The 26,365-nt window shown below is 33.8% G+C and overlaps 1 protein-coding gene across 2 annotated transcripts in view; it reads left to right on the top strand.

Annotated features, from left to right (window-relative positions):
• The window catches only part of LOC116268582 (vacuolar protein sorting-associated protein 13C-like), an 80,528-nt gene that overhangs the window by 49,347 nt on the left and 4,816 nt on the right, over nucleotides 1-26,365 (top strand). The window contains exons 23-36 of one of the 2 annotated variants that reach the window (XM_031662172.1): nucleotides 893-1,033; nucleotides 1,809-1,890; nucleotides 2,006-2,075; nucleotides 2,686-2,797; nucleotides 2,918-3,031; nucleotides 4,870-5,009; nucleotides 6,566-6,647; nucleotides 7,787-7,900; nucleotides 8,687-8,762; nucleotides 10,219-10,382; nucleotides 11,596-11,641; nucleotides 13,958-14,081; nucleotides 14,797-14,911; nucleotides 20,069-20,157. In XM_031662172.1, the coding sequence (XP_031518032.1) occupies nucleotides 893-1,033; nucleotides 1,809-1,890; nucleotides 2,006-2,075; nucleotides 2,686-2,797; nucleotides 2,918-3,031; nucleotides 4,870-5,009; nucleotides 6,566-6,647; nucleotides 7,787-7,900; nucleotides 8,687-8,762; nucleotides 10,219-10,382; nucleotides 11,596-11,641; nucleotides 13,958-14,081; nucleotides 14,797-14,911; nucleotides 20,069-20,157 (1,469 nt within the window). Of the gene's footprint in view, nucleotides 1-892; nucleotides 1,034-1,808; nucleotides 1,891-2,005; nucleotides 2,076-2,685; nucleotides 2,798-2,917; nucleotides 3,032-4,869; nucleotides 5,010-6,565; nucleotides 6,648-7,786; nucleotides 7,901-8,686; nucleotides 8,763-10,218; nucleotides 10,383-11,595; nucleotides 11,642-13,957; nucleotides 14,082-14,796; nucleotides 14,912-15,625; nucleotides 16,899-20,068; nucleotides 20,158-26,365 lie in introns of those variants that run through there. The other variant, XM_031662173.1, reaches the window with a different exon arrangement.

Genomic DNA, 26,365 nt, shown 5'->3' with positions numbered 1-26,365 from the left:
AAGATGCACTCCACCTGGGCCCTTACACAGTTAAAACTAAAAGTCACCTATGCTCCAGGAAGTCTGAAGAAGCTTGACTGCAATTTCCAGCTTGCTCTAGTTTAATCATGCAGTTTGGTTACTCTTTGTCTTTGTTGTCTGATGGTTTGGATAGCACTGTCACCAGTTACATTCCCCACCACCCCCATCAATTTTGGCCATACTTAAATGATTTAAAAAAACTATGTAATTAGTGTCAAACATGACTAAGCTATCAATTATTGATTGCAAAACAGAGTTTGTTTAGAATTATCTTGGGGCCAGGCACAGTGGCTCACACCTGTAATCCCAGTACTTTAGGAGGCTGAGGCAGGAGGATCGCTTGAGGCCAGGAGTTTGAGACTTGCCTGGGCAACATAGTGAGACCTTGTCTCTACACAAAAAAGATAATAAAAATTAAAATTAGCTGGGCATGGTGTCACATCTGTAGTCTCAGCTGCTTGGGAGACTGAGGCGGGAGGATCACTTGAGGCCAGGAGGTTGAGGCTGCAGTGAGCTGTGATTTTGCCACTGCACTTGTGACAGCAAGACCCTGTTTCAAGAAGAAAAAAAAAAGAATTATCTGGAACTATTCATTATTTGAAGAAGTTTTCTTTTACATAAAGCATGTTTTTTAAACTATAGTTTCTGTATTTGAAAAGTTTCACAATTGTTGTCTTGTTTTTCTAATAACTTTGGTAGAAAAGTGGTGCTTTTGCTTCAGAGACCTCAACTGTAGATCACCTTAAGATAGATCTGTTGGTGAGACACAAAGATAAAGATTTTTTCAATTTGATCAATAAACAGATATTTAAAATGGAATAGCTACTGTGCTAATATCAGCTCATCACAAAACCATGTGCTTTTTTTCCAGGTCAATTTTGATAAAGATCCAATGGAAATGCGCCTCCCTATTCGTTGCCCTATTAAACGAGACTTTTTATCAGGAATTCAGATTGAATTTAAGCAGTCTTCTCACCAGAGAAGTTTAAGGGCCAGATTGTACTGGCTTCAGGTAACGTTGTCATCCTCAAATAAGTGGTTATCATCACTTTGGGAATCTTGGGAATGAAATTTTTTTTTTACAACTTTATAGTTTACATTGTTGTAATTGGTATCTTTTCTTTGTATGTTTTTTCCCCTTCTTCCACATATCCTGTTTATTCAACATCTTACTTATACACTTCGTGACTGTTAAGACTAATTTTGAGCAGTTAGCCTGCAAAAGGGTTTTCTTGCACTGGGATTGTTATTTTTAAATGTTCCTTTGAATTTGTCATGGGACCCCCATATAAGATTTTCCTTTGTCATTCTTCAGGGCAGAGAGCAGAGCTTTGCTGGAGGTTCCTTTTGGATGCTTGCTTGCTCCCTCCCAGCATCCCTCCCTTCCTTCCTTCCTTCCTTTTAGCTGTTAAGTACTGTTTAGCCTACTTTAATTCTTTTTCTTTTTACCTTATTCCTTAATTTCATATTCAGTTTCCACTTATGTTTTATTTACACCATAGAGAATTGAAATCTTGCGGGATCCATAGATACAAGTATTTTCATTAATGATGTACATATTGCACACTGTTAATACAATCATGAGAGTATTTATATAGTCCTTTATTTAAAGCCTTACCCTTGCTGAAGTATATAACTTTTACAGGTTTAAAATGAAACTTCTAATTACACCACATATACACGCAGACAATTACGATGAAGGTAGTGGCCTCTTCTATAACGTTATCTTTGAAACTAAAAGTTTAAATTATTTGAAATCTTGGTAAGTTGATTTTCTTTTCTTTCAGGTTGATAATCAGTTGCCAGGTGCAATGTTCCCTGTTGTATTTCATCCTGTTGCCCCTCCAAAATCTATTGCTTTAGATTCAGGTAAAAAGAAATAAGTTGTGACATAGATATAACTTATTTGTAAAAGTTAAATAGGCATCAGTTTGACCTAGTATAAAGCATTATTTTTTTTTCATGTGTTACTTCTTCCTCTTAGAGCCCAAGCCTTTCATTGATGTGAGTGTCATCACAAGATTTAATGAGTACAGTAAAGTCTTACAGTTCAAGTAAGTAAAGATTCCTGCTGTTGCTCTAAAGGAATTTAAAATGAGAATCTACTTTGAAAATAAATCTCACTCTTTTTGAAAGTGACTTTCATGTAAAAAGTATTTTCCAACTGAACCTATTAATTCACTTTTGGTCAAGTAATCTTTTATGCTTCAACTTATTTTAGTAGTAGTCGCTACATATTTTAAAGTGTAGAATTTCTTCAAGTATCTTCTTCCCTTTATAACTCCAATTAGAATATAAAATAGTAAGTGAAATCTAAATGATACGTATTTGTGAGCTGTGTTCTTTAATGTAATCACTGTGAACTTTAAAAATTGGATCATACATGCTACATGATCTAGTTGTATTTGTTTCATCTGTGACATGACGAATGTAGCATTTGGGACTGTAAGTGCTAAGTGTTAATGCAGCAATATTGCCCTGAGTGAAGCTTTCACTCCAGTGAGAAGGTCTCAATCTAAGAAGACCTTGATCTTATTAACATAAGTTTTAGGAGATGAAGGAACAAGATATAACTGTGACTTTTCACTAAAATCAAAGTTTTAACATCGAAAATTAAAAGATTTGGTAGAAATCCTTTTCCATCTTAAATTTTTTTTTCCTTAGGTATTTTATGGTCCTCATTCAGGAAATGGCCTTAAAAATTGATCAGGGGTTTCTAGGAGCTGTTATTGTACTGTTTACCCCAACAACAGACCCTGAAGCTGAAAGAAAACGGGTAAAAATTTTCATTTCTTGGGAAAAATATAAAATTAAAAAAATTTGAATCAGCCTTTTTTGAACTAACTATAATAGAGAAAATAATTAAAATAGAAATTCTTGATTTTATTTTTTTCAGACAAAGTTAATCCAACCAGATATTGATGCTCTAAATGCAGAATTAATGGAGACTTCAATGACTGATATGTCAATTCTTAGTTTCTTTGAACATTTCCATATTTCTCCTGTGAAGGTTTGTTGTAATTATTAATTTGAAAATTTAGTGAAACTATTGTAGAACTTTTTAAAGGGTCTGTGGACCAACGTAGGTTTTAATTTGTTGCATCATGTATTTGGTGGGAATTTTATTTGATTAATCAAAATAATTAAGACAATTCTCTGTAACACATGTACAGCCATAATTCCCACAGAGAAACCACCAGAGCATGTTTCCAGTCTTGAATTAATAACCCCTTTATTCAAAGAAGAAGCTGACAAAAGCATTTCTTAATTAAGCGTAGAAGTGCTTGCCAACATTTAATGTTTTGGTTGCACTTTGTAACTACTATCACTGTCTAAACAGAGAGCTGTAATGGGTGCCGTAACCAGAATGCGAAAACGCTGAAGTAGGTACTATACTGTTGATGTGGTGTTTCCCCCCCTTCCAAAATTTGATTGTAACTAAGGGAGTGGAAAATTGGATACCTTTCATTTGCCTGATTTTGTACTTTATGAACTCATTTCTCTTTTCCCTTTTGTTGTTCTTTTTAGCTTTTATAGGAGAAGGTGACTGCTTAGTAAATTCACAAATGCTATCAACCATAATGCTCTAAACTTGTGTAATGGGCCAGATTTATAATTAAGTAACTCTTTAAAATATTGATGATCCTTTACATTCTCAAAAACTGTTTACAGCACATTACTTTCAATTGCATTTACCAGTTCTTCAGCTAAATGAATGGACTTCTAAAATGAAATTATTATTTTAAATTGGTATATCAGTTTGGTGATACCAGACATTGATAGTGTCAGGTTTAAAATTGATAATGTTTTATGTGATAGGTAATATACCATTTCTTTTTCACTTTTAAGTGAAAATCAGTTATTTGTGGGATTGAACCACACCTTAAACAAATATTTACTGAATGCTTATTATGAAAGTTGCTGTGGAGGTATAAAATAGCTTCATGGATATTGTATTCTAGAGGGATATTAATGATTGATAATTTACCTATTTGTGTTCTTAGGCACAGTGGCAACTGAGCCATGAAGTCTAATGGTAAAGATTATGAACAACAATTATTTTCATAGCCCATAGTAACGATGCCCTAGGGAAAGGCTGGATCAGTGTTTACCTGTGGTTACCTTTCCTGGATCCCAGCACCCCCAGACTCTTCATGTGGGCAGAAGGTCACATGAAAGAAAAAAACAACCGCAGGCTTTCCTGGCCTTGCCCCAAGTCCACTTTACTTGAGCTCTATATTAGTTAGTTAATATGGCTAGGAAATGACAAAACGAGAAAGGAAATTCATCTACTTTACACATGTTGAATTACCTTTTGCCTGTATCTTCTTGCACTGTTACACTAATGGTTCAGTACGAAGTAGCAGCTAAATGAGGATCTGAAATCTCATGTTTAAATACTAAGTTGGAGGGTCTGTGGAAACTGAAAACCTTATTATACTTTTAAAAACTTAACAACTTGCTAACTTACCTTAATTGTCATGTTATCGTTATTATCTATTATTTTGACTGGCAGATTACTTGTGTGCCAGTTGACATGTTTTTCTTCTTAAAATGATTATGACATTTTTGTAAAGTGTGTTGGTCTCCTTCATATGAATACAATGGCATTTATATACATTGCAAAAATTAGAACTCTATTTTTGGATCAGACTAATTTGTATTTTTTCAAAAAGCAAAGAGAATCAAGTGTAAGTGATTCTGCTGTAATGTATAGTATCAAATAATAGCTTTCACTAGGACTCTAATCGAAAGATTTTTTTTGGTTTGTTTCTGGACTACCTGGATACTAAATATGTAAAATTTTCACTTTTAGCTTTCATTTATTGAACATTATTTTTCTTTTAGTTGCATTTGAGTTTGTCTTTGGGTTCCGGAGGTGAAGGATCAGACAAAGAAAAACAGGAAATGTTTGCAGTTCAGTCTGTCAACTTGCTGTTGAAAAGCATAGGTGCTACTCTGACTGATGTGGATGACCTTATATTCAAGTAAGACTTCTGTTAGAGTACATTGGAAAGCAGGTGTACCAAGGTCATGTTTCTGGAGATTAATTCTCTCCACTTGTGCAATGTTAGCTTAGGAAAAGGATAACTTTACTACTTAACAGTTGGAGAATTTGGTCCATTTGTGATTATACTCTTTAGGAATGCTTATTGTATTCATAATGATAAGGTGAAGAGTCTTGTTTTCTTTGATTACTCATGTCTAGATAATACATGGATATAGAATAATAATTGAATTTTTAAGTCATATATTGTAAATTTAACATTTTTAAAACATGTTATATTCAGAGATATGTAATGCTAGATATGTATACATTAAATAAATTGTTATTGAATTGCAATTCAACAATGGCATTGGAACAAGTAATTATCTGGGTGAAAAAAAAATCCCTGTAGATCATTTTTACCTTACATGTACACTACTAAATTTCAGAGAAAACGAATGATAAAATATAAAACCTAAACTGAAAAGACAAAAAAAAAAAAAGACATCTCTGAATAGAGGATGCCTTTCTAAGTTTAAAAGCAGTGGAAAATATTTCAATAGAAAATAAAAGATATATTTAACCACATAAAAATCAAATACTTTTCAACAAAATCAATGAAAATAATTAAAAACAAAAGACTGGGAAAATATAATGACAGAGAAAGGACTATTATGTTAATATTAAACATTGATAAGAAAAACCTAGATTCTAATGGTATAGTGGCCAGAGAACAATAGGAGATAATTAGCAAAAGGGAAAACACAATGATGATGTTATTATTTATCAAATAATACATGCAAATTAAAGCAACTTATCAAAGATTTTAAAATATGAGCGATTCTATTTTAAAATCCTATTTAATACTAGTCAGGGGTGGTTCTAAGAAATAGGCACTTTTTAAATACTGTTGGTGTAAGTGGAAAACTACATTTGTTAGGAGCCTTAAATGTTTTGTTGCTTTTCACTCAGTAATTCTCTTTTTGGAAATTCTTTCCAAAAAGTAATCTAATCTTGAAGTTCAACCAAATAGTTATATTCAACATACACATGGCATCATTAATTATTTTACCAAAAATTGGAAATGTCTGACAGTGGAAGAATTGCTTGTTATGACACTGCCACATGGTAACATGATATGCTTCTGTTTAAAATGTTTATGTAGAGTTTTAAATAACATAGAGAAATACTTCTCCACAATTTTGAGTGTAAACAGGGCTTACAAAATGTTTTAAACATTTTATCTTTGCATATAAAAGAAAAGAAAGAATTCAAAGTGGGAAATAAGAAAATAAACCTTTAAAATCCACTATGCGGTGGGACGATGGTTGACTTTTAAAGAATCTCCTCACTCTTTATGCATATATGAAAAACTTGTGCACTGTTTTTATAATAATTTGGTAACCATTATTAAGACAATCATAAATTGTTATGTGGTAAATATACAAAGTCGATTGTGAAAGAATAGGCTATGATTAGCATTAGCTGTCATTCAAATTTTAAGTCCCTTTTTTTTTTATATAAGTATCTTTGAATCTTTCCTTTTTCTCCTCCCAGGCTTGCTTATTATGAAATTCAATACCAATTTTACAAGAGAGATCAGCTTATGTGGAGTGTTGTTAGGCATTACAGTGAACAGGTAATTTCCTATCACAGTATTTCATAAGGAATATACTTCATAAAATATCAAAACATTTTCATGTGACTGTATAGTATGCAGTAATGTTTATATAATTTACCTCAGTTTGAAATCTCCTTATTTAGTGGTTTTCTTCAATGATTGATTTCTATTTCTTTAGTTCTACCCCTCTTTATACACCTTTTGAAAATTTTCCTCCAGTTCCTTTTTTGACTTTGCAATTTTACCACTTTGGGAAAGAATAGTGACTTTATAGTCATTACACTTGATTTCTTCAGTGATTACAGTTTCTGAATATAATCTAGTGAATTGCAAGCAGAATTCTAAGCCTGCTTCCTCCCTGTGCCTCAGTTACTCTGTGGTTCAAGTATGTATGCACAGAGACAGTCAGTAGTTGTTGCAGGTCACTTTGGTACAATTGCTATACCATGGAACTGCAGGGTGACATTTCCTTTCCTTCCACTGCTGGAATGTTCTTTCTCCTATGACATATACAGACATTATGAAAGTTACGTGTTAAAATTAGGATATGTTTTCCCTTATTTTTTGTTTTGGTTATTAATTATTTTCCATCTAATTTATTAATAATAAGGATGGTAAAGTAATAATAAAAACAACTAACAATTACTGAATTATGTATTCATTTAATATGCATACTCACCCATGCAAGGACAGTGTAACTTCCCTTTTTAAAAATTTTTAAGTTTTTACAGAGACAGGGTGTCACTGTGTTGCCCAGGCTGGTCATTAACTCCTGGCCTCAAGTGATCCTCTCATCTCAGCCTTCCAAAGTGTTGGGATTACAGGCATCAGCCACCACACCCAGCCTACCCTTCCATTTTATAGATTAGAAGACAGGCTGTTAGATACTAAATAACTTGCAGAAGGTCACATAACTGCTACGTGGCAGCCTGTGTGTCAAACCAGTTCTGTTTAATTTAAAAGCTCTTTGTAAAGTATTAGCATAGTGCCTGGCACAGAGTAAAAGATCAATTAGTGGATGTGGTGGTGGTTATTCCCTACAGCTTTCTTTTAACACAAACTTAATTTTATCAGTAAATCTCTTTTTTTTCTATTTTATTGTGATGTTTCTTAAAACAGTTATGAAGGACTTAATTTAATTTTTTTTTCTTTTTTAGTTCTTGAAACAGATGTATGTCCTTGTATTGGGGTTAGATGTACTTGGAAACCCATTTGGATTAATTAGAGGTCTGTCTGAAGGAGTTGAAGCTTTATTCTATGAACCCTTCCAGGTATTGACCTCTTACTTATTTTAAGGATAGGTATAGAAAAATGGATGTTCTCTTTTTTAATAACAAATAGTAATTTGCATTGTAATTGTATCTGGGAATTGAATAATGTTCAAATCACAAAAGTATATCAATTTAATATTTTTATTTAAAGGTACATGAGATAGCACTGGATGATTGTTTAGAATTTAATGAGCACTGCCCACATTTGCCAGGATTTAATGTAGTTTGTAAGAATATGTAGAATGCTGGGTAGATTAAGACTTTCAAAACTGTTCCACCATTGCGGAAGGGACTAATAGGGAACTGAAAGCAAAGTTTGTTTCATATTCCAGCTTTCATCTAACCTATTCCCCTCCATTTAAAGGGTCTAGCAGCCAGCCCAGTGTATGAGGGTTTTAGAAGAATAAAGCAGAGAAAATAAATGGGAGAATAAGACAGTAAAAAAAATCTGTGGACTCTCCTACTCTTGTTATCGTTGCAGCTTGTTTTAGCAATCTGATGAAACTTAGTTCTGGGAGGCCAACTTCAAATTGCAATTGAAGCCAGTGATTTATACCTATCCAATTTTTGACTTAAAGAATTTGCTAAGATCATGTAGGTTGAAATACAATAGATATTCTATCCATATTTGGGTAGAGGTGAAAATTGATTCATCACAGTGTTTATAGATTTTTACAGATTTGGATTCTTCAGGCAAACCCTGAACTATTAAATTAAAAGTCTTAAACTTATTTAAATTTTAAATAACAAAATTTTTGGGAATTTTTTTTTTTTTTTTTTTGCCAGGGTGCTGTTCAAGGCCCTGAAGAATTTGCAGAGGGGTTAGTGATTGGAGTGAGAAGTCTCTTTGGACACACAGTAGGTGTGTATCACATATTTGTGTATATGTATATATTTTTTATTATATTGTTATGAAATATGTTGTTGTGAAAAACAAATGCTTTTATTTAATAAAGGAGGGATCACTTTCTTAATAATCCCTTTTAAAAGACATGTTTCCTTGTTTTTAAATGGAAAATAAGTTAACAGTGGACTGCTGGTTTTTTAATGTCTTTGTAGTGTTGAATAAATGTACTTTAATTTTATTCCTTTTCTTGTTAGATGGGAAAAGTTAATTTCTGCATTTTTTGTATGAGACAGAATTTTAAGCACCTATTAGTTTAAACCAATTGCATGCTGTATATTATGATAATGCTGTTTATATAAACAATGTAACTTCTCTGAGCCTTAAAATTTTTTAAATTTTATTTTTAATTGACACATGATTGTATATATTTATGGGGTATAGAGTGATATTTTGATACATGTATACACTAGGTAGTGATCAAATCTGGCAATTAGCATATTTATCACCTTGAACAGTTACCATTTCTTTGTGTTGGGAACGTTCAAACCCTCTCTTCTAGCTATTTGAAGACATACAATAAGTTGTTGTTAACTGTAGTCACCCTACAGTGCTATAGCACATTAGAACTTATTCTCCTATCTGGTTGTAATGTTGTGTCCATTAACCAATCTTTCCCTATCCTCTTCTCCCCCTACCCATCTCGGCCTTTAATAACCACAGTTCTACTTTCTAATTCTCTGAGTTCAACTTCTTTAGCTCTCAGATGTAAATGAGAACATGCAGTATTTGTTTTTCTGTGCCAGACTTATTTCACTTAACATAATGTCCTCCAGGCTCATCCAAGTTGCTGTGAATGAAAGGATTTCATTTTTTAAAAATGCCTAGGTAGTAGTCCATTGTGTGTGTGTGTGTGTGTGTGTGTGTCACATTTTCTTTAGCCATTCATCCATTGATAGACACTTAGATTGATTGTATATCTCAGCTATTGTGACTAGTGCTGCAGTAAACATGGGAGTGCAGACATCTCTTGATATACTGATTTCTTTTCTTTTGGATATATACCCAGTAGTTGGATTGCTGGATCATATGGTAGTTCTAGTTTTCATTTTTTGAGGAGCCTCCATACTGTTTTCCATTAATAGCTGTATTAAGTTATATTCCCACTCTCAGGGTATAAGCATTCCCTTTTCTTCACTTCTTTGACAGCGTTTGTGATTTTTTTTTTTTTTGTCTTTTTTCTAATAACCATTCTAACTGGGGTGAGATAATATCTTACTGTGGTTTTGATTTGCACTTTCCTGATGATTTTTGATCTTGAACATTTTTTCATATACTTGTTGGCCATTTGTATGTCTCCTTTTGAGAAATATTTATTCAGATTGTTTGCCTATTTTAAAATAAGTTTATTTGTTTTCTTGCTGTTGTTTGAGTTCCTTGTATATTTTAGATATTAATCCCTTGTCTTTGATAGGTGGTGCAGCAGGAGTTGTATCTCGAATCACTGGTTCTGTTGGGAAAGGTTTGGCAGCAATTACAATGGACAAGGAATATCAGCAAAAAAGAAGAGAAGAGTTGAGTCGACAGCCCAAAGATTTTGGAGACAGCCTGGCCAGAGGAGGAAAGGGCTTTCTGCGAGTAAGTTCTCTGCTGAATCTAAGAAATCTGCAACTAAAAAAAAAATTTTTTTTCTAGCTGGTTGTGTGAAACTTAGAATGCTACTTATGAGTTTAGGCCTGTCAGAATAGAAATAATGATAAATTATGGACTTTCCAGTTTCCTTTTTGCTCCCCTTCCCCATTGTCACCACCAGATCTATCCCCTGAATTGCCAGATTTCGTAAAACTGTAATGATGATAAGTTAGCACTGGTGTAGAAGGTGAGGAAGTGAGAAGCAGAGATACGCGGTACCGATGGAAACTAGAGAGAGAAGGAGCTCTTCAGGTCATCAGCGATTGACTGTTTCTGTGGAAGGGATGTGTGAAAGTTAATTGTTGATAAACCAGGAACTGCCTTTCATTACTTTTTAATACGTTTAAAATTATACTGCTTAATTATATAGGTGATGTATGAATATTCTTGTAAATAATTATAAGAACTTAAAAGTTATTCTGTTGATAAGTAAATAAAACATTATGAGTAAGGCTAGAATACTCTTTAATCACCTCTCATCTGTTTCCAATTTAAGTGTGTATCCATCAGTTCCCTTTCTGTGTGTTTATAGAATATACAGGTAGTTTTACTACCATTACTTCACAATGATTAAGAATGTATTAGAATATTCATGTTTTAATTTTGGAAATGATTTCAGGATACTGCTGTGTTTTTTGATAGTAATTTGTAATGTTGGGTGTTATAGTCACTAAGGCACTTTGTTTGCCAGGTTATTAGCTATCCTTGGGAGGGCCCTTTATTTTCAGTTTTCTACACTTCCACTGAGTTACAATGTAATCTCCTTAAAATTTATAATTAGATCATAAATATTATTTGGCTCGGCTCACTCATTTTGCTGATGTGGAAACTGAGACTTAAAGAGATTTCATCAACTGCCCGTGGTTACATAGCTGATTGGGATCATAGCCAGATTCAAAATCCTTTTATCTGCTTTACTCATATTTCTTTTATAAAATTTTATTCCTGCTAGGAATAAATCATTTAAGATTTGCTGTGATATATTATTTGAAAAATCATAGTGCTAACTTACATGTGTATGTTGTTTACATTATCAAGTTAAGTCTTCAATTTTTGTTGTTGTTGTTATTTCCAGTATGTCTGTAGAGACCTCTAGTGGTTGGTTTAAAATGAAACACCTTCCATTCAGTCCAGACTATATGATTGATTTCTCTTTCAGGGAGTTGTTGGTGGAGTGACTGGAATAATAACAAAACCTGTGGAAGGTACGTTGAAAATATTTCCTTCCTTTACAAAGTCTGAAGACTTGATAACTTAGTAAACATAATAGATGTTATTGCTGCTGATACTTGATTGAGAAAATTACTGACTGAATTTTATATTCGTAGCCTTAAGTTGCTCAATGAACGTATTTTCCTCAGAAAGTAGAGAGGTTAAGTAGTAGATCATGCTTTAGACTTTGAATGATATTTTTAGCAGGGCCAGAGATAAACTAGATTTGTTTGGGCCCTCAGTAGCAATTTACTCATTTTTGCTATTGCTGTTTTTATCCCATTTAAAAAGCACATTGCTTATTCAGTGCAATCCCTATCAAAATCCCAGTTTGTTTCTTTGCAGAAATTGACAAGCCAAGTCCAAAATTTATATGGCAATTCCGAGGATCCAAAATAGCCAAAAAAGTCTTGAAAAAGAACAAGGTTGGAGGACTTCTACTTCCCAAATTCAAAACTTACTGTAAAGCTACAGTAACTAAGACAGTGTAGTACTAACATGAGGATAGACATATAGAACAGTGGGATACAATCGAAGATCCAGAAATAGACTCTTACTTATGGTTAACTGATCTTCGACAAGGAAGTCAAGATAATTCAATAGGAAAGAACCGTCTTCAACAGATTTGCTGGGACAACTTCATATCTATGAGCAAAAGAACAAAATTGGACCCCTACCTGTACCATATATAAAAAATGAGTTCACAATGGATTAAATACCTAAATGTAAGAGCAGAACTGTTAAACTCAGAGGAAAATATAGGAGTAAATCTTCATGACTTTGGATTAGGCCAAACTTTGCTAGAAAAGATGCGTAAATTGGACCTCATCAAATACATAAATTGAACTTCATCCACATTTAAAATTTTTGTGCTTCAAAGGACAACCATGAAGAAAGGGAAAAGACAGCCCACGGAATGGAAGAAAATTTTTGCAAGTCATATACGTGATAAAAGACATATCTAGAACATATAGAGAACTATTAAAAATCAATAATAAAAAGACAACACAATTTTAAATGAGCAAAAGATATGAATAGACATTTCTCCAGAGAAGATATACAGATGGCCAATAAACACATAAAAGGACGTTAAACATCGTTAGTCAATAGGGAAATGCGAGTCAAAACTATAATGAGATACCATTTCACACCTACTGAAATGGCTAGAATCAAGTGTTAAGAGGATGCGGAGAAATTGGAACCCTCATACACTACCAGTGGGACTGTAAAATAATGCAGTCATTTTGGAGGAAAATAGTCTGTCAGTGCTTCAAAAAGTTAAACACAGAGTCACCATGTGTCCCAGCAATTCTACTCCTAGGTTTACACCCAGAAGAATTGAAAACAGGTGTTCAAACTGCACAAATGTTCATAGCACCATTATTCAGAATAACCAAAAGATGGAAACAACCCAAATGTCCATCACCTGATGCATGAATAAACAAAAGATGATATTTCCATACATTAGAATAGTAGTCATAAAAAGGAATCATGTACTGGTACTTGTTACAAAATGGATCAACCTTGAAACAAAAGTCACAATACACCACATGTTACATAATTCCATTTGTCTGAAATGTCCAGAATAGGTAAATCCATAGGGATTGAAAGAATCTCTAGGTGGTTACCTAGTCTGGAGGTGGGGAGGGGCAGGGAGGAATGGAGGTACACTGGGTAGGATTTGGTGGGGAGAGGTTGGGGGAAATAGGGAATGATTGCTAATGGAAAGGGGGTTTCTTTTTAAAATGATAAACATTTTTAAAAATGGATTGTGGTGATTGTTGTGCAAGTCAGAACATACTAAAAGCTAATTTATCCTAAAATTTAATGTGTACATTTTAAGTGGTAAATTTTATGGTATATGAACTGTATTTCAATAAAGTTGTTATATATATTTTTAAAAGCACACTCCTTGAAAAATCTGATGGTCAGCATTAAAAAAGAGAACGTTTTCTGGTTCCTTCTTACACCTGCAAGTTACAGGTACTGATGAGACTCCTAGATCAGTAGTTCTCAAACTTGAACATGTTTCAGGATCACCTGGAGTGCTTATTAAAACATAAATGCTGGCCCCACCCCCAGAGTTTCTGATTCACTAGGTCTGGGGTGGGGCCCAAGAATGTGCATTTCTAACACACTTTGAGAACCACTATTTTATCACATTAGGATTACATTTAACTTCTTTAGAAAGCCACATTTTTGTAACTTCCTGAGTAAAACAGTTCAGTGTCTGACCCAGGTTTTGGTTGAGTTCAAACTTGCTCATTTAAAAATATCTTTATCCATTCATTGTCATTGGTTTTCTGAAGGTGCCAAAAAGGAAGGAGCTGCTGGATTCTTTAAAGGAATTGGAAAAGGGCTTGTGGGTGCCGTGGCTCGTCCAACTGGTGGAATCATAGATATGGCCAGTAGTACTTTCCAAGGCATTCAGAGGTAATTGAGTACATACTGTGTGCAAGGTATGTGTCTGTGTGCTAATTATTACAAGGAATACATAAATAGATTAGATTATTTGAGTGCTTCTAAGGATCTTAAAGTCTCATTGAAAGCTGTGGTAGCTTTAAACATAGAGTGCCACCAGAAAGGAATATGAAAAGACATTTTTTGTGAACATGGTGAAACCCCGTCTCTACTGAAAATACAAAAATTAGCTGGGCGTGGTGGTGGGCGCCTGTAATCCTAGCTACTCGGGAGGCTGAGGCATGAGAATCGCTTGAACCCAGGAGGCAGAGGTTGCAGTGAGCTGAGCTGAGATTGTGCCACTGCACTCCAGCCTGGGCGACAGAGTGAGACTTTGTCTCAAAAAAAAAAAAAGAAAAGACAAGACATATTTTGTGGCTGAATTTCCCCTTTATTCAACAAATGTTTATTACCTACCATGTGCCAAGCACTGTGCTAGACACCAAGGATACAAAGAGTCGATGAGCTAGGCCCTGCTTTTATTATTTTGATATTTCTTTTTATTTTAGAAAAGGTTGGGGGACTTGGAGTCAGATAGACTTGGTTTTGATACTTTTGCGTTATTTGGGGAAAATTATTTAAAATTACTGATTTTTTTTTGTGAAATATTTATATATTTAATCAACACACACATTATTTTGAATTACTCTCACATAATTTCTTACACTTACTCTGATGCCTTATTCAGGGCAGCAGAATCAACTGAGGAGGTATCTAGTCTCCGTCCTCCTCGCCTGATCCACGAAGATGGCATCATTCGTCCATATGACAGACAGGAATCTGAGGGCTCGGACTTACTTGAGGTAAATTCTGTTCTTCATGGTCACGAGTGAAATGGAATTTTAATGATTTCTAGGCCCAGGATTTCATGGGTGGTTCTTAAAGTTCCTGATTCACGAACTTCTTTAAGTGTTATACATAGTTTGTAGAGTAGAATTTGATTATTTGTTTTTCATTTTAGCATGTGTTAAATGGAAAATACAGGTGTTTTTTTTTTCTACATAGGAGCAAAGCTTTTGTCGTGCGCAGAAAAGATAATGTTAACTCATAGGTTATGTCACTATTTCTGCGATAGCTCATTTAGTTAATATTGTTAATTTTGGTTTCCTGCTTTGTAGCTAATTATTGGAACTTCTTTGCTTCATTTCTCCAAACCAAATTAATTTATTTGCACTGCTTTGTAAATCTAGATTGATTTCAGTAAATAGAACTAGATGAGAGAATAAAAGATTATATATAATTATGATCTTGTTAAACCTTGAAGAAAATTTAAGAGCTTTTTGACTTTTATTTTAGTTTTAACTTTATTATATTTCGATAATATATACATATATAAATTGCTATTCTCCCATGACAGGCTTTCCCCCAAAAGAAATTTATTAATATTTTTCTGCCTTGACTTTAAAATAAAATGCCTCTTAATTGTTCTTCCTTTGGTTTTTATTGTATATGATTACATTTTATCTATCTTTCTGCATGCTTCTAACTTTATTTTCTTTGTTTTTCTGCCTGCACAGCAAGAACTGGAAATACAGGAATAAATGTTTCCTAAACTACTACTTGATTTCATCCTTAAAAATCAAAACAAACTGTGGTATTAATTGACTGTGTCTGAATTCCATTGTCAATTTTAATGAAATTTTCTTTAAAACTCTCACCTCCATCTGAACTTTTCATAGTAGTGGCTTGACTACAAATAAAAACTTGTGGTATCCCTGGTAATACTGTACTGAAATAAGAGATTAGTATAAAATATTAAAGGATGCAGAGAATCAACTCTCTTCTCCATTTAATAGATGAAAGACTATATTGAGCTCAGAAACAGATATTGTTATTATCATTTCAAAAAGTTTATCTTATGGTGTTCATGTACATTTCAGGTAAAATTGAAAAACAGGACAATTATTATGTCCAATTTAGTGAATATGTTTATGTTTGTGAGTCGTGATGATGGAATTACGTAGCTTTCTGTTTCACAAATGACTCTAAATTTACTTAAGTTACAGGGCTATTAACTGGAGCATCTGCTTTAATAATTGAATTGTCAGTTGCTCTGAGCCTGCCCTTAGACCTCAAATAATAGTTGGCACATGAATTTTGAGGATGTTTCCTCATCCCTCTTTTTCCTGTTTAACCCCTTGTTACTGTTGCTAAATAAATGATAGTCATTTTCTATTATGTTATATACATTTTCAGCCTTTAGCATTTCTGCTTTTCAAATATTGAATCTCCTTGTTGGTTATACTTATTTCATAATTATTAGTTTTAATTAATGTAAATAGAAGCTGAATATGTAATTATGCAGATTGCTATGTGGCACTTGAATACATAGATTTCTTTATTTTCAAAAACCAACCTTTTGCTTTTAAATCCTTAGAGAGGTTTTATTGTCTTAATGAGAGAAAAAATAATTATAAATCATTATTTTTGAAATTAGTACCCTCTTAGTTCTCAACATAAGTTATGTTTCAATTTCTTTCTTTGTAATAAATGGTGGAAATGTTTAATTTAACAGTGTCTTATCTAGCAACTTTCATGTTTCACCTCAGAAACGAAGCCAAAGTATAAACAGATTTAGTGTGTTGTGTATTTGAAGAGAATGAAACTATTAACATATAATTGTTCAGTTGGATTATGTATTTTAAGGATTGCAGTTATCAAAATAATAAATTGAATGTTTTATGTTTAAAATAAGCACTTTAAAGAAGAAAGACTGACATCCAAAAACCAGCCTGTGCTAGAAATACAAAGGAAATTACTTCTGTCCTTAAGGGACCAAGTATAACAAAACATGTAAATGTTAAAAGTAGCTGACAAACCTTTCTTTTGCCTAATTTAGCGATGGCAAAAATGTCACCACATGCAGTTTTCTGGGAGAGTCAAGCACAAATAACTAATTCAAGATGCTGACTTAAATCATCTGCAATAGTTACCCTTCCTGAGATTCTAAAAGTAACAATTTTTAATTTTACTGGTTGTATTGCTATTTTAATGAGACTTACTTTTGAGAACTCCTGTAACTTAAGATTTTTTCTTGTTTTGTTTAGCTCTTTATTAATTTTTTCCTTGTGATATCTTTTTATAATTCTGTCAAAAAGCACAAAACTTCAAGAAACTTTTAATTATTTTTCTAAACGTATAATCTTGTCTGATTTCTTAGTTTTAATTAAGATATCAGACAACTTTTAAAACTTTAATGCATTGTTATAATTACTGGAAGAAATAGAATGATTATACACTAATGAGAGGACTTGGTAGTTTTTGCCATGAATGTCAAGTGTGGGCATGGATAATTGAGATATTTAGGCTATTTCATTCTTTGCCCATCTTGCTGTGATCAGTCAGTTGGGTAAAAATATTTGTTGATTATTTAGTCTGTACTGGATACAAAAGAAGCCTTCTGTCCTTAAGGGACCAAGTATAACAAAACATGGAAACATTAAAGAACATTAGAGTATAAAATTATATCCTTTTAGCCCTTCGTAATATGGCCAAATTCTAAATAATTTATTTGGAGATCTTTTGATCCTCGTTTTCCTTTTTCTCCTAAGTAGTACTCTGTATTCTTCAATACGTAGCTTTGAGAGTTACTAAATCATATGTTTTCATGAGATGTAGTATTCTACTTATCCTCTAATCTTCATACATATTTATACACACACACCTATATACACACATACATATACACACACACACATACATACACACACACACATATATATACACATACATATATACACACATACACACATATACATATATACACACATATACACATGCACGTACACATATACACAGATGTATACATACATACACATATATACACATATACATACATATATACACATATATACACACCATACATATATACACATATACACACATACATATATATACACACACCATACATATATACACATATATATAGGTACATTATATGTATGTATGTATAGTCATTTAATACTCATTTTGGTTCACATACTTATGATCATACAACATTTAAAACCACATTTCTTGCTTTTTAGTTTTAGTTGTATTTTTCCATGTTCTTAGAAATGCGTCATTAACATTTTTAATTCTTGTATTACCATCTATTGAGGTAACATTACATTGTGTTTTTAACTCCTCTTAATACATGACATTAAATTTGTTTATTATTTTACTAACAGTAATAGTGCTGTAATAAACATCATTATACATTTTGGTTTTTTATATCTTGTTTGCTTTTTCATATTTCTGTAGAATTTACTTGAAAAAATTGAATTACTGGGTAAAGGGGTTTTGCAAAGTATTGTTAAATTCCTCAAGTTGCATTTTTGGGAAGGGGACGTGAATATTTTATCAACTAATTTGGTCTCCTGCTGCCATTAGTAACTGAATGTCTTAATCTGAATCTCAGAGTGTAGTGGGTTTTTAGTAGTGCTGAGAACAAGTTTTCTAAAGTGTATTGTGGTGATAAATTATATTTTAAAAGCTCTCAATGGTTTGAAGCACAATAGCCTAATAAGTAACGAAAATGCATACAAGATAGAAAGTGGGTAGTATTTCTTGTACTTGCATTTCACATCTAAGTATTTTAACATATTTAAATTTCAAGCTGATGATAAATGCATTACATTATTAAATTCATTTCCCATTTTCTCTGTGAAAAAATTAAGGCATAAATGTTAAAAGATTTTAGCTAATTCGCACAAGTGAATTGTGAAACAAGTAAGTATTGCTGTGAAATCTGCAGTCCTCTCTGAGACTCATTCTGAAGATGAGATCCCAGTTCTTTGTGGATTCCTCTTCCTTATTCATGGCTTTTTGCAATTGTCAAGGAATGACTAGGTACCAAGCAACTTTAAAAAATGTATATTTAAGCATTGAAATAATACCAAGTGTGATTTCTCTGTGGTTATATTGATTATATTATCCTTTTAATAATATTGGCATTATATGCTTGGTCATAAAATGTTAAGGTCTTATTTATTCAGTATATTTATGTTCTGTATTTTCATATATATTATCTATTTTCAACCATGCATTATATATAATGTCAGTAATAGTATTTCATTAGCATTCATTATTAAAAAAATTTTGTTTTTAATATTTGACTAATTCAAGTCACAATACTGTTGAGATAGCTGAAAAGGAAAATAAATGTGTTTTAATGTACTACTACTTATACTTGTATTACTTTATGCTGATACTTGTTTTTAGAAATAAATTGTGCCAGCTATTTTGAAATCTTAGAAATTGTTCATATTAATATTGTCATATTTTCTTTTCTATAAGAAATATAATTTGATATATAAATATACTTCTCCATGCATGTTTAACCTATGAGATCAAATGTTCGAAGCATTAAACATTAATTATCTTGGAATTTTATTATGTGTATAATATCTATTAATAACTGTATGTAAACCAGTGGTTCTTAATCTTTGAGAGAGATCACAGACCCCCCCCCATGATTTAAAAAAAAAAAAAAAAAAGAACTGACGAAAAATATGAACTGTGTTCTGAAAAAAGTTTTAGAACCACATTTTCAAAATTTTCTATTTTATGTTAGGTAGTTCAGAGACCCACCCCAGCATCCTACCAATGACCCCTATTTCAAAGCCCCTGTAATGTTAATGTAGTTATTTTATATTAGCATATGTTTCTTAATTAAAATGTGTGATAATTCCTGGTAGATATTTTAATATTTCTAAGTTACTACAGAACAAAATATATTTTGCCAGAAGACCACTTGGTAAGCATTTAATACATGGTTTTCTTTTAAGGCTGCAGTGGAAGTTAACTTACAAACATGCTGTGAATATTTTTCTAGCTTCATGTACCAGTATGTAGAATTGTGCTTTTATTTTTAATAAATGTTTTCCTAACACTATTATTATAATTAGGTAATATACAGTATTGTAAATACTACTGAAATGCATATACTTCCCAAATCTAGAGCCTGGTTTCCTTTTCAGAATCATATCAAAAAGTTGGAAGGAGAGATTTACCGATACCACTGTGCTATTCCTGGAAGCAAGAAGACAATCCTTATGGTTACAAATAGGTACTGACTTACAGTGACATTTTTCCAAATACTACTTAGTTGCATAGGTCACAAGAATTTTGAAGGCTAAAATGGTAGAAGATTTGGAGAATTGTACTTGAAATTCTCCAAAGTGAATGGCAAAATGTTCATTTTCATAGAATTGCAACAATACAGATCTAAATACGTCCTTTGAGATTTTCTGTTCCAACCTCCTCATCTTAAAGATGCTGAAACTGAGACTCAGTGTGGCTTAGGGACTTACCCAAGTTACACAACTACTGAGAGAATCTAGAACAGGCTTTATACCTGTAATAGTGATACCCTTATTCTTGAATTACAAGTCCAGTTATGGAGGATTAATTCATGAATCACTTTTCTTACTAAGTTTTATTTTGGGTGATTAGCATACCACTTTTAAAGGATGGCATTACTTCTATATGTTTATCTCAGCTTTTCCTAAGCATTTGGTTGTGGTAGATAATTTTTCTAATTACAAGAACTTAGACTAAACTACGAAGCTTATTTTCCTGGGATTTATCCTAGATAGTAAACTTATCCCAAAATGACAATTATAGATTAATAATTTTCAGAACTTTGTTAGTGATGAGCTTTATAAGAGTAAGGCAGAGTTCTTACAGTAGGCAAAATGTGCATTAGATTCCTCATGACTGCATTTAAATTTATTTGAATGGGAAGAAAGGAAAGCTGAATGACAGGATAAGAGGTTAACCAGTCATGTAAGAATCCTCATGTAAGAGAGGATTCTCCAGTCATGCGATTTGCTCATTAGTTAAGAGGTAAAAATATTCACAAAACAATCTAAAAAGCAGATTTTATGACTTTGACAAGTAATCACTTATTTTTTATGTCCATAATTTTGTCGTCTTCAATAGATTAAGCCAAAACAATGTTTATTTGTTCTTAGATATTGTATTTAGCTGTTGCAATGTGTTAATTCATTTTAAAATTATATCGCTTTTATATAATTCAGTACTAGGCAATGAGAATCAATTTGGGATTTTTTTGGTAATATGTATTACTTTAGTACTTATTTGATTTAAGCCATTCTATGGGAGTATTACTGTATACATTATATATTTGATTTTTCTTCAAGTACATTGAAAAATAATCATCATTTAAAATCTAGTTACTGATAGAGTTGTTTAGGAGGTAATTAGTAAAATATACCTGACCAGTAAATACTATGAGTTGGTTTCCTTGCTAACCTTACTTAGTACTCTTTTCTTTTCTCTTCTCTTGTTTTCTTTCTTCTCCTCTCCTCTCCTTGTCTTTTCTTTTTCCTTTTCTTTCTCCGCCCCCCCCCCTTTTTTTTTTTTTTGAGACAGGGTTTCACTCTGTCACCCAGGCTGGAGTCCAGTGATGCGATCTCAGCTCACTGCAACCTCCACCTCCTGGGTTCAAGTGATTCTTGTGCCTCAGCCTCCCCAGTAGCTGGGATTACAGGCATGCACCACTATGCCCGGCTAATTTTTGTATTTTTATTAGAGACAGGGTTTTGTTATGTTGGCCAGGCTAGTCTTGAACTCCTGGCCTCAAGTGATCCGCCCACCTTGGCCTCCCAAAGTGCCAGGATTACAGGCATGAGCAACAGCACCTGGCCTTAGTAGACTCTTTCTAACAAGAATTTATTTGATTGAGGTAGTTATTATGGTAATCAGTTAGACCTTTAATGATTACATTAAAACAGTAGCATTTCTTCCAAATTTAGTATTCTTAAAAATAACATTTTCTTTTTTAAAGATATGGCCAGGCTGGACTCAAACTCCTGGACTCAGGTGATCCTCCAGCCTCAGCCTGCTGAGTAGCCTGGACTATAGACATGCATGCACCACCACATCCAAAATAATTTTTATTGCTAAAGTTATGGCTATTCATTGTAGATAACATAGATCAGGAGTCAACAAACTTTCTTTAAAGGGACAGATAGTAAAATTTAGGGTTTAAGGGCCATACTGTGTTTCTCAACCTTTTATTTTTGCCCTTATAGTAAGAAAACAGCTATGAACAATATGTAGAAGAATGACATAGCTGTGTTCCAGTAAAATTTTTTGGGCTGAATTTGACTTGAAGAGCACAGTTTGGTCACCCTAGTATTGACAATAAGGAGATGAAAATAGGCTGGGTGTGGTGGCTCAAGCCTGTAATCCCAGCACTTTGAGAGGCTGAGGCGGGGAGATCACTTGAGGTCGGGAGTTCAAGACCAGCCTGGTCAACCTGGTGAAACCTCATCTCTACTAAAATGCAAAAAATTAGCTGGACTTGGTGGCGCATGCCTGTAATCCCAGCTATCTGGGAGGCTGACGCAGGAGAATCACTTAAACCTGGGAGGCGAACGTTGTAGTGAACCAAGGTTGCACCACTGCACTCCAGCCTGGGCACCAGAGCAAGACTCTGTCTCAAAAAAAAAAAAGAAAGAAAATGAAAATAACTAACCATACATACATTCTGGTTTGCCTAGGACACAGTAGGTTTGCTTGCACGTTTTGTCCCTATGAAATTATCAATAGCTATTCCTTTCATTCTTAAAAACATCCTGGTTTGAATAACAGATTATATGATAACCCCTAAAAATATCCTTTACAAGCAATCTCAGCACCCAGAGATAACCACATTAGCTGGCACATTTTATGAAAACTATGTACAAAAAAATGCATTATTACATTTTAGTCTTGTCAGTTTTTCATTTTCAATATAATGTGATCATCTTTCCAAAGCATTAAATATTCTTTGACAATGTGATTTTTAATGACTGCATAATTTTGTATTTGTGGATATACTATAATTTATTCAAATACTCTCTTGTTATTGGACATTTTTCCCTAATATCTTATTGTTATATATTTGTAACTAAATATTTTTTCTATTATTTTATTAGAATAAAATTTTAAAAGTGGGATTGCTAATTTAAAAGTTGTGAAGATTTTTGAGTTCCTTTCTGTATATCACCAAGTCATTTTTCAGAAAGGTTGTATCAGTTTTTTACATACCACCCAACAATATATGAAAGTGTTCTTTCTCCTGTGTTTTGCTGAGACTAGGTTTTATCATTTAAACTTATTTTTTGCTAGCTTGATGGGTAGAAAATAATTTTTTGTTTTAATTAGCATTTCTTTGATTACTGTTGAGCATGAACCTTTTAATATATCATCATCTATTTATATTTGCTAATTTGTGAATTACTTGTTCATATTCTTTGCTCATTTTTCATTGGTATGTTAGTCTTTTTCTTACTGAATTTAAAGAACATTTTGCAAATTAATGACATTAGCCCTTTTTGTCAAATGTATTATTGACATGTTAATGATTACTAATTGAGTTTCTCAGTATATAGCTTTTTTTAATTTTGAAATTCACCCAAAACTTAGTCCCTTAATGTTTTTTTTCTAATGAGTTTTTAAAAACAAAACACAAGTTCTCATGACCTAAATTTCTTAGACTATAGTTTCGCTAGTTGGTCCTAACTCTGCTGTAGTTTATTTTAGTAATCTTTATTGAGAAATTGATTATTGAGCAGATTAAAAAAAAATCAACATATGACAAATACAGGGACACAGAGATAAAGTTACATCTCTGTCTCTTCCCTATTTTAATGGGTGGGGGACTACAGATTATCAGTGACATCACAGTATGATAGGTGCTGAGAAAAGCGATGAACAGTCTCTGAGGACATATGGAAAACGGTTGGTACAGTAAGATGGGGACCACAGTATCATGGGAAAAGTGTCAGGGAGGCTTTTATAGATGAGGGAGTGCTTGAGCTGAGTCTTGAGTATGTAGCTCTTGCATAGGTAAACTAGAGGCAAGCGGAGGCATACAACACTATGGTACTTTGACCAGTAAGATCAGTGTGGAATGGCTGGATGTAGGGTGTTAGTGTTGGGAGATGAGTCATAGGTAGCAGCTCATAAGATTTTAAGGGTTTAGGTTGTATCATTAATGTGATGGAGAATCACTGGTTTTTGCTTAAGGTCTAGTCTGCTATTTTATTTTTTTGAAACAAGTTCTCATTTTCATTGCCCAGTCTGGAATGCAGTGGCTCGATCGTGGTTCACTGCATTCTTGACTTCTCTGGGCTCAGGTGATTCTCCCACCTCAGCCTCTCACATACTTGGTACCACAGGCATGCACCAGCTAATTCTTTTGTATTTTTGGTAGAGATGGAGTCTCACTATGTTGCCCAGGCTGGTCTTGAACTCTAGGCTCAAGCAGTCCTCCTGCCTTGGTCTCCCAAAGTGCTGGGATTACAGGCATGAGCCATCACACCTGGCTGTCCGTTGTTTTTTTGTTTGATATCACTTGTAGCTTCTCACACAGAATAGTACACACGTGAGTAATCTCTCTTTTTTTCTATCCCACAGAAGGTTTGTAAACAAGTAATATGATGAGGCTTGTAGTTTTAAAAGATCCTTGGCGGTTTGGATGTTATACTGGAAGAGAATCAGTCCGGAGGCAAGGAGACCAGTTAGAGACTGTATAAGTTTTCTGTTGCTGCACAACAAATTACCACAGAATCCACTTCAAAGCTCATTTGCTATTGTTGGCAGAATTCTAAGATCCCTGTTTCTTTGACCTCTGTCAGCCAGCAGGCTGCTCTTAGCTCCTAGAAACTACCCTTATTCCGACCCAGCAAGGATGCTTTGAATCTCTGACTTCTTGGTGTTTTACCCAGGTTTAGAGTCCATGAACTTAGGTCAGGCCCACCTACATAAACAATTTTGGCTTAAAGTCACCTGTGCCTTATAACAAAACCTAATCTTGGAAGTGAAATCCATTATATTCAAAATCCAGGGGACTGTACAGAGATATATACCAGGGTTGGGGAATCTTGGGGACTGTCTTAGAATTCTGTCCACCATAAAGACCGTGGCAGCTATCATAGTAGGAAGTGGGGAGGACCTAAAGAATGAGGATTTGACTTACGAGACAAGTCTTGGTGACTGAGTGGATGTAGAGGAGAAGGGAATACATGATAGGGAGGGAGGGAGGAGGAAGGGAGGGTAGATAGATAGATAGATAGATAGACAGATAGATAGATAGAGTCTGGATAAAAATCTGGAGTTGAGATCTCTCTGAGAGACCATTCTGAGAGAGTGTGTGAGTGGAAGACCAAGATTTGAACCCAGGCAAACATGGTGCAAGAGGAAGAAAATGAAGGAGACATTCTAGGTGGTAGGAAAACAGTGGTATTATTGGGATGGTAAAGAGAAGAGTTTAAAGATATTTGGAATAGTGAATTGTGTTTGGCACGAGGATTTGTAACAGCCATCCTTAGCTCTATCAGCAGATTATCAACTGGGGCCAGGAGTGTGGGCGGTGGAGACTATTTGGAAACATGGTGGTGTTGGAGATTGCCACAGTGATTGCAGGACGCTACTGCCACTTACTAGGCTGGAGCTAGGGATGTTCAACTTTGTCCAGTGCACAAGAGTATGCCATACAAGTCCACAATTTAATAGCACCTCTGCTGAGAAATATAATGCCAGGAATCTATTTCAGTTCTCCACCCTCCATTGGTCACCATGTTCATTCATGTTTACCTTCTAAACATCTCGTATCTAGCCCTTTCTTCTCCCTTTTCAGAGCCACTGCTATACTTAAGGCTTTCATTGTCTCCTGATTGAACTATTGCCGTAACTTCTTACCTTGATTGTCTATTGCCACTCTGTTTGCCACCTCCCTTCTGTTTACCACCAGAACCATGAATCTAAAATAATAAATATTATCATGTTGTTTCCTCTTCATTAAAAATGAAACAACATTATCATGTCATTTCCTGTTTCATTAAAAGTGAAAAATGTTTTAAAAGGAAAAAAAGTAGCCCTTCAAGGTCTGGTGCTAAGCTCATTTTCTCACCACTTCACCATGGTATCTATCTGGTATTCCAGCTGCAGACCTCCACATTCCTCAAACAAGTCTTTCGTTTTTTGTACTCCTTTGTATGTCAGTGTGTTTCCTCCTTTTGTCTGGACTGTCATTTCCCTTACCCACATAGAGAACTCCTTCCTTTCAAGAAGCAACTCCTATGTCACCTGCTTTACCAATACGATCTGTTCCTCTCTCTCTTGCTCCAAAAGACTAATCTGCACACTCTGTTACAGCCCTTGTCTAATTGTGCTGTAGCATTTATTTACATGTTTGTTTCTCCTCTAGCCAGTGAGCACCTCTCAAGCAGAATTATCTTCCTTGTTTCTCTGGCACCCTAAAT

The sequence above is a fragment of the Papio anubis genome, unplaced genomic scaffold (assembly GCF_008728515.1).
Source record: "Papio anubis isolate 15944 unplaced genomic scaffold, Panubis1.0 scaffold46, whole genome shotgun sequence".
NCBI lineage: Eukaryota > Metazoa > Chordata > Mammalia > Primates > Cercopithecidae > Papio > Papio anubis.
The sequence above is the reverse complement of the archived record's forward strand: the minus strand, read 5'-3'. Positions and strand labels throughout refer to the sequence as shown.